At 34.6% G+C, this 7599-nt stretch overlaps 1 protein-coding gene across 1 annotated transcript; it reads left to right on the plus strand.

The window, feature by feature from the left end:
- The first annotated feature begins 2099 nt into the window (after positions 1 to 2099).
- Positions 2100 to 7262, plus strand: LOC106120688 (uncharacterized). The gene is made up of 10 exons (XM_013316058.1): positions 2100 to 2166; positions 2686 to 2746; positions 2827 to 2949; positions 3529 to 3639; positions 3767 to 3886; positions 3980 to 4021; positions 4328 to 4453; positions 4560 to 4589; positions 6187 to 6309; positions 7142 to 7262. The coding sequence occupies exons 1-10, from the start codon at positions 2119 to 2121 to the stop codon at positions 7255 to 7257; spliced, it is 900 nt and encodes a 299-aa protein (XP_013171512.1). The 5' UTR covers positions 2100 to 2118; the 3' UTR covers positions 7258 to 7262.
- Positions 7263 to 7599: the final 337 nt, after the last annotated feature.

The raw sequence follows: 7599 nt of genomic DNA on the forward strand, positions 1-7599 counted from the left end.
TGTTACTACTTGGGACTTAAAAATTATGTTCTTCAAAGTTGCACGGAACATTTTTAAAGTATAACTAAAACAGTTTTGTTAACTTTACAATTTCCATTTCTATTTGTCTTACTAACGGTTTACTGCGACTTCGTCAGTGCGGAATTAAAAACTAAGTTATGCCCATTTACAACAGTTTTCAGTTAAGCCTTGTGATAATTGGTTGAACCGTTTCGGATATTACTTGGAACACGGATTTGCAGTGAGACAGATTGATAAAAATCTAAAAAATTAGTGTTTGATTGGTGGTGATTGCAATTATCTTTTGAATTCCAGTACATCGTTTCAGATAAATTTATTCAAGCTATATGAATACAAACAATCCTTATCTTGAAATCTTTGCTAAATTATAGAAAAATTGCATTGAAACTTTAGTGGACTGTTTTGTGGAAATCAGAGAACGTTTTGATGCTGTTTCGGATGAGATTTCCTACACTTGTAGCCGTACTATTTCAACAATATATGTCATCAGTATACTTCCTAGAGTACGAGCTACAAATTAACCTAAGTTAGAAGTGATTGGGCTGTTCAACCGTGCATGTCCAGTGCGGATTCACAGACATCTTTGAGTTTCTTCGCACATAGTTGAACAGGTTTTTTTAATTCCGCGAGGACGGAGTCGCGGGCGGCTGTTAGTATTATATAAAAAAAAACCTCTTCTTTGCATTGCTATTTTGTATATTACTTAATTCAGGATATTAAGTTACCCAACTTAGCTTACTAAGTAAATAGTATCGTAAAGTAGTTGACGACTTATTGCAAGTTGCAACGGAGTCAAGTTAACTTCGACAACTTTACGACCGTTGCGAAGTTTTAAGTTCACTTGACTAATAAAAGTTTCAGGTATTCCATACTTTAGTGTATTGCTGAGAAAGTTGACATTGTAAGTTAAAAATACATTTTGTTACTTTGTATTTAGGATGTAGTTTTAAATACTTATAATATAAACATACAGTATTATACAAGATTTATATTAAATGAAGATTGTTTGAGGTTATTTACGTAAATATTCGAGAACAGACAGGTTACTTAACCTTCAATTCGACAGGCGTTCTGCTGACTCCCAAGGATATATATGTTTTGTACGGTATAGCAGTGAAAACCTACAATATAATCCTACTAATATAAATACGAATGTTCGGATGTGTAGATGGATGTTTGTTAGAAGGTGGGGTACCTTCTAACAAACGATGTTTCAACGATGAAATTTGCCATAAAGTCTAGAAGAAGATACAGCTTACTTAATGATTTTTTTTTAAACCGATGACGCATATGCCCGGGCAATAGTCAATATTTGGATAAATGCGTATTTAAAAATGTACATTAAATTGTAGAATGAACCTCTTAGACTTTAACGAATTACATAATTTCCTTAGCACTTGTACCTTTTTAAATGTAGTTTTCTTTAGTGAGAACTTAAACGCTTGAAGGAGCGAGGTTTTATTCATTTCTCTTCCTTAAGGAAACGTTGCAAATTCCCCTTTATGTAAGTGCTCCTCTGATTTAAAAAAAATTAAAGTAAAATATACGACCGAAATGAGGTGGCTTGTTTATTGTGTACATTTTATACATATTCAGAGATTTTTAGAGCGTCTATGGCTCAGGGATCAAGCACTTGACTTGCCATCTCCAGGTCCTGGGTTAGAATCCCGCCATGTACCAATGTGTTATTCGCTTTCCGATTTACATATGTACATTTATCCGACGTTCTTACGGTGAAGGAAACCATCGTGATGCTGCACATATCTGAGAAGAAATTCAAAAATATGTGTGAAGTCAACCAACCCGCACTTGGCCAGCGTGGTTGACTATGGCCTAGTCACAAGTGACTTTAGGTAGGCTCCGAGCCCCTCAGTGGGGACGTATAGTGAGCTGATGATGAGAGACCTCTGTTTACTTTTTAGTTTTTTCTCGTACAAAAAGTAATATAGTTTTATATATTTTACTTGTTTAGACACGATAAATTGCGTTAATAAGTACCAATTAATTTCTGATTAGATAAATTAGCAATGGTTCGGATATGCGCATTGCTATTTAATTATCAATTTTTATAGTTTCCTTATCATTAAGTCTGTAAAGATGCAACGAAGGTGTTGTTATTTAGAGTTTCTTCTTTATTTATTTTGGGTAAGTATTTTTGTGTAATATGGATTAGAAATTTAATAAAAATAATACTACAGTAAAGTGGTACAGTCGTCGACGTTAGCAGTGCCTTAGTTACAGAAAAATTGCATTTTACAACTAACTTAAACAGTTTGATCTAATTAGAAATAATGAATAACTGTATAATGTATATAAATATATTTTATGCACCACTGAATATTGCAATAACACGAAATAGGCAGTTGATACTACACTTACAGATTTATAGTTCTAAGGCATATATGTAGGACATTCAGACGATTAACGCTTTTAAGTTAAAAACCCGCGAATGACGGCGGTAGTGTATGCATAAACGTGATATTGTTTGTCTCGAGCGTACACGCCATAAGTATGCCGGAGAGAGGGGGCGTCAGTCGATGTCAGACCTTTGGACCGGTAACACGTGTCGGTACGTGAACGAGCCAAATAAAACGCAAGGAATGCTACAACGGCGACTGTACATTTGATTTTTAGTTTTAGATTTTAATATTTATTATTTTGCAGATTACTAACCAAATTGAGTGTCAAGATCATATTATTGGCAAATGGTTTTCAAGTGAGGAGGGTAGGTATACAAGAACTTGTTATTATATAAAATAAATAATTGTATAATTTTTGTTTTGGTGTTCCTAAAATTTTTTTCAGTCAAACGTTATCACATTCCTAAAAAAAATATCAAACATCATTACGCAAAAAACGACAATATAACATTTAGGAAAAGTTTGAAAAAAGACGTTAGTTTTGAAGATCTCAGAGGGGAAGTTCCAGGTAAGTGATTTTTTTTTTAATTTAACACCATTTTCTTAGTAAGACTTGAATTGAAGCTTACCCTCTTGCGCCAACGCCCTACTGTTCAGTTCTGTTCTGTTCAGAGTTCATAGTAAAATTATATAAAAATGGCTAAACACTCACGTATATTCGTCCGGTGGCGGCATGGACTAGTTTCGATCCCATCGGGGACCCTTCATCAGGGTGAGTGGGACTAGTACTATTTCGCGGACGCGACCCGTCGCTCACTGCACGCCTGCGCTCTTAGGGCGCGTTTTGATGGACGGGGTAGCGGGGTGCGCCGGCGTCTACGACGATGTTGATACTAAAGCGTCGGTGGTGTTGCTGTTCAAGTTTCTTATTATAATGTCTCACGAAAGTTTGGATAATTTAGTGTATGATAGTAATTCAAATGTCATAGCAGTACATTTCTAATCGTGAGTTTCTGAGATGAAAGTCCCGTTTGAATAATATTGTCATCTCTGTTTTGTCAGGGAAAATAAAAGGAATGACGATTTGTTTTATAGAGAGATTTGGTCTTAGAAATCAGCGATAAATCGCATGACTTGTTTTATTTAGAGTTGGATCACCAAGAGCGTTGCAAAGAAGTTGTCAAGATAGGCTGCAGCAAATGTGTTCACGCCGGAGGCCTGTTATACTTGTGCCAGTATATAGATTGTGTCGATAAAGGTATTTATTTATATTCTATTATGAATTATTTATGTTAAAGTAACAGTATTTCCCCTGTTAAAATTTAACTTTGAAACTCAAAATTATCCAGTAAGTCGACTTTATATTGTGTTTAATTATATAACAGATGCAACATGTACGCCTGGTACTTGGTTCAATTCAGAAAACGAGAAGAATTGTAATGAATGTTTCTGTTTGGATGGCACCGCGTCCTTTTGTTATCCTTATTTATGTTATGGACAAAAAAGTAAGTTCATCATACAAATATTTATATATTCGTAATAAAATTGAAATGGATTTTGGTCCTTTCATAAAATGTAAATAATATTTTTTTTTTCAGAAAAATCTCATGAATTGGTCAGACTGCATGGCGTGGTTAAAGGTTAGTGAAATAAAATTTTTATTTATCTATTTTAAGGTCGCTTATGTTAATTAATCTCCAGTGATATCGCTGATGCGTTACTGGCCTTTAAAGAAAAACGTAAAAGTTTTTCTAGGTCTGACCTAACTCAGTCCAGCGTAACCTATCGATAGGTTACTCTCGCGTCATTCTATATCGGAAATTATATAACCATTTGGTTGTCGTCAACCATCAAGTTAGTATGGTATACTATGTTAAGCGGTGGCGAAAATTGCCACAATTGTTTTAAACTATCATAGTATAGTTATCTATACAGCACTCTTCCAGACAAGAGCCTTGAGACATGCACCCCGGGACACGAGTTCATACAAGGCGTGCCGTCCCGGTGCGAGGGATGTAAATGCAAAGATAATGGTCGATGGGCCTGCTGGCATGAATACAGAAGTTGCAATGGTAAATACATATACTAATTAAATAGCATCATCATTAGTTATTTATCTTTGTAAATTCATTTCTAACTTTTAATTTAACTGTTGGTCTGTCTACTTTTTGTTTTTAGAAATTGTGCCTGGATTACTATCGCAAACATGTGAGTTTTGCTTTTTAATATTTTTCATAATAATTATACATTTACAATCCATTCATATCATACTACTTACTAATATTATAAATGCGAATGTTTAGATGGATCGAACGGATCTCGATTAAATTTGCTATACATATAGAACATAGTATGGAAGAACACAGAGGCTATTAATTATGTTTTTTTAATTTCGCGCTGACGGAGTCGCGGGCGACTACTAGTTAACAATAAAGTGATTTATATTCTTGAATCTCCAGAGAGAAAAAATGCAATTGAATATATTTCTTAGTAAAATTATACGAACTGTCTTTGTCTTCTTAAGTTCACTAAGAATAATTTTCTCAACTACATTTTAAATCTTACTTAAGAAACATTAATGCTTTTAATAATTATTGAATCGTGTTTAACAAGAAAAGCGTTTACAATTTAAATAACGTTTCAATTATTAATATTTTATAATTGAATTTAATCTTTAAGTTCAAACAAATGATTTACAGTGGGCTTCTGACACCAATCTCTAAAACCTATTGTTATTTCTTATTTGTCAAAGATGAAAAACGGTGATGTTTGCAGAGATTTTTGTCTCAGAAACCCATGTGGTCACTTGAATAGATAAAAGAATGAATGGTAGGTAAAGTATAAGCTGTTAATGAGGTTTTTATAAGACTTTATTTTCTATTAAAGTTGAAAAGATGGATGTCAGTTTAAACAGTGATGGATACTTCTAAAATTAATTGACATTTCAGAACTGATATATAAACACGGCTAAACACTCACGTATATTCGTCCGGTGGCGACGGTGAGCTGAGGGCCGCGTCCGCGAAATAATACCAGTACCACTCATCCTGGTGAAGGGCCCCCGATGGGTTCGAAACAAGTCGGTGCCGCCACCGGACGAATATACGTGAGTGTTTCGCTGTGTTTATATATCAGTTTAGTATAATGTCTCACGAATGTTTGAATAATTTAATATTTCAGAAGTCGGAAGAAATTAAAGTGTCTTTACTTAATATCGGAAAAAAATTGTACACACGATGTATTTAGTGATAATAAAAAAAACAATTATTGAAATTGTTGTCTGTATGTCTGTCCGCAAGGCCGCGTTTGTTCCGGGTAATCTCCAGAACGGGTGGACCGATTTTAACGGGACTTGGGCAGGAAGGTAGCTTACACGCGAGCATGTTATAGGCAAATATACATAATTTTAGCGATGCCTAGAATAATAATAATAATAATAATTGACCACTGGTTGTTTGAGTCATGGGATTCCGCAGCCGGTGTTCTCTTTTTAATATAATATGTTTTGTATATATTTTTTTATATGAAATGTATTATATTAGAAATGTATATAAATAAATGTATAATAATAATAATAATAAAGTTTTATTGTATATTCAACAAATCTGGTTCATTATAAACTTGGCTCCTTTACTAGGTCTCCCTGTATTAAAGGAGCCAATGACTTCCTATAAGTTACATTGCGTATGTACAATTTTTTAAAGTTGAGCAATAATTTAATAATCTAAAGAGAACAAACAATAGTAACTAGAAATTATATATAAAAAAAAGGCTAAATTAGTTAAATAACTTATTCTGTTTTTAGCAAAAGATTGTGAAGTGGGCAAGTTGTGGATAGATGTGAATTCTTGCAGCGTTTGCTATTGTTTGAGTTCTGGTCAGAAAATGTGCGGCACTGGTTTTAGCTGCACTAAGAATAAACAAAATCGTAAGTATGATTGAAAAAAAAACACATTAGTATAATACATTCAGGGATTCGAACCCGGGAGTTACAGATGACATGTCAAATACTTATCCCCTGAGCCATTGACGTTCACATCGTTATTTTCAAGCATTTACATTTTTTTTATATCATAATGTGGCAAACGAGCGAGCGGCCACCTGAAATCGATGAAATAGCGAAGTAACCGTTGCCCATAGACATACGCAATTACATATGCGTTGCCTACCTTTAATCGACGGAGAAGAGGATGCACAGAAAGAAATAATTTTTCCTTCCCATGCATCCTCTCATCCGGAAAGTCCACTTCCACTTCCCATCCTTTTCTTTGAAGAAAAAGGGTGGGAAGAGAAAGAGGAGTAAATTAGGCCTCCGGGACGCACACTCATCAGACTGCACGCGGAATTGCTTCCACTTGACGCCTGTCTTCTGTGTGGTCGTGGTATTTCACCGGGCGAGCCGGGCCAATTCGTGCGAATATGTTAAAGCGGGCTCTACCAGTGATAAATATCAAATCAAATTCTTTAGCTCTACAGAATCGAACACGGATTTTTGGCCGTTAAATTAGTCATGGTACCTAATGTTAGGAAAAACATCCGACCGTGCCGGTTTACTAGCACAACACTAGCTTTACTAAAATGTTGACGTTTATATCCCCTCACTAATCATTCTGACATTGGACATTGTAACGAAAGCACGTCATTCGCGCCAAAGGATTCTAATTAATAATGTCTTAAACTAGTGTAACATATCTATTGAATTATATTATATAAAGATAAGATTTAAAAGTATATTTTAAACTATTGCTTTTATATTCCAGAACCATCATGTACTAATCGGAAATGCACTGCGGATTGCTACAATAAAGACAATCGTACTCTGGGTCTCTGCCTAGAGGAGGACTGTGTTTGTACTCCGCCGTACACAAAGAAATAAATAATAAATTGCAAACTTATTACATTTATTCAAAAATAATAAAAAGAAATATTCTTTTCTGCGGCAAATGAGTACAAAATGTATGAAAATAATTCACAACAAAAAAAATATTAAATTGTGTTTTTCATATCAAAACACTATTTTTCATTTATGAATATAGATTTTTATATATAGAAAATACCAGATTCCGGTTTATAAAGATCAAAATTTTAATTCAAGAATACATAATAGAATATATGCCTCATCGACGCCTCAGGGGATCCAAGGGCTGGCGCGTATTTCGCACGAAGGTTGAGCCTGGCCATCCAACGGGGAAATGCCGCCAGTCCTGGGGAACCCTGC

The sequence above is a fragment of the Papilio xuthus genome, unplaced genomic scaffold, assembly GCF_000836235.2.
Source record: "Papilio xuthus unplaced genomic scaffold, Pxut_1.1 DF826949.1, whole genome shotgun sequence".
Taxonomy (NCBI): domain Eukaryota; kingdom Metazoa; phylum Arthropoda; class Insecta; order Lepidoptera; family Papilionidae; genus Papilio; species Papilio xuthus.

Bases quoted from the DNA above. Each gene is read 5' to 3' on its own strand.
- LOC106120688 (XM_013316058.1), top strand. From the start codon at position 2,119: ATGCAACGAAGGTGTTGTTATTTAGAGTTTCTTCTTTATTTATTTTGG. The intron at 2,167-2,685 runs GTAAGTATTTTT...ATTATTTTGCAG, and splicing joins TTCTTCTTTATTTATTTTGG to ATTACTAACCAAATTGAGTG. The intron at 6,310-7,141 runs GTAAGTATGATT...TTTATATTCCAG, and splicing joins CACTAAGAATAAACAAAATC to AACCATCATGTACTAATCGG.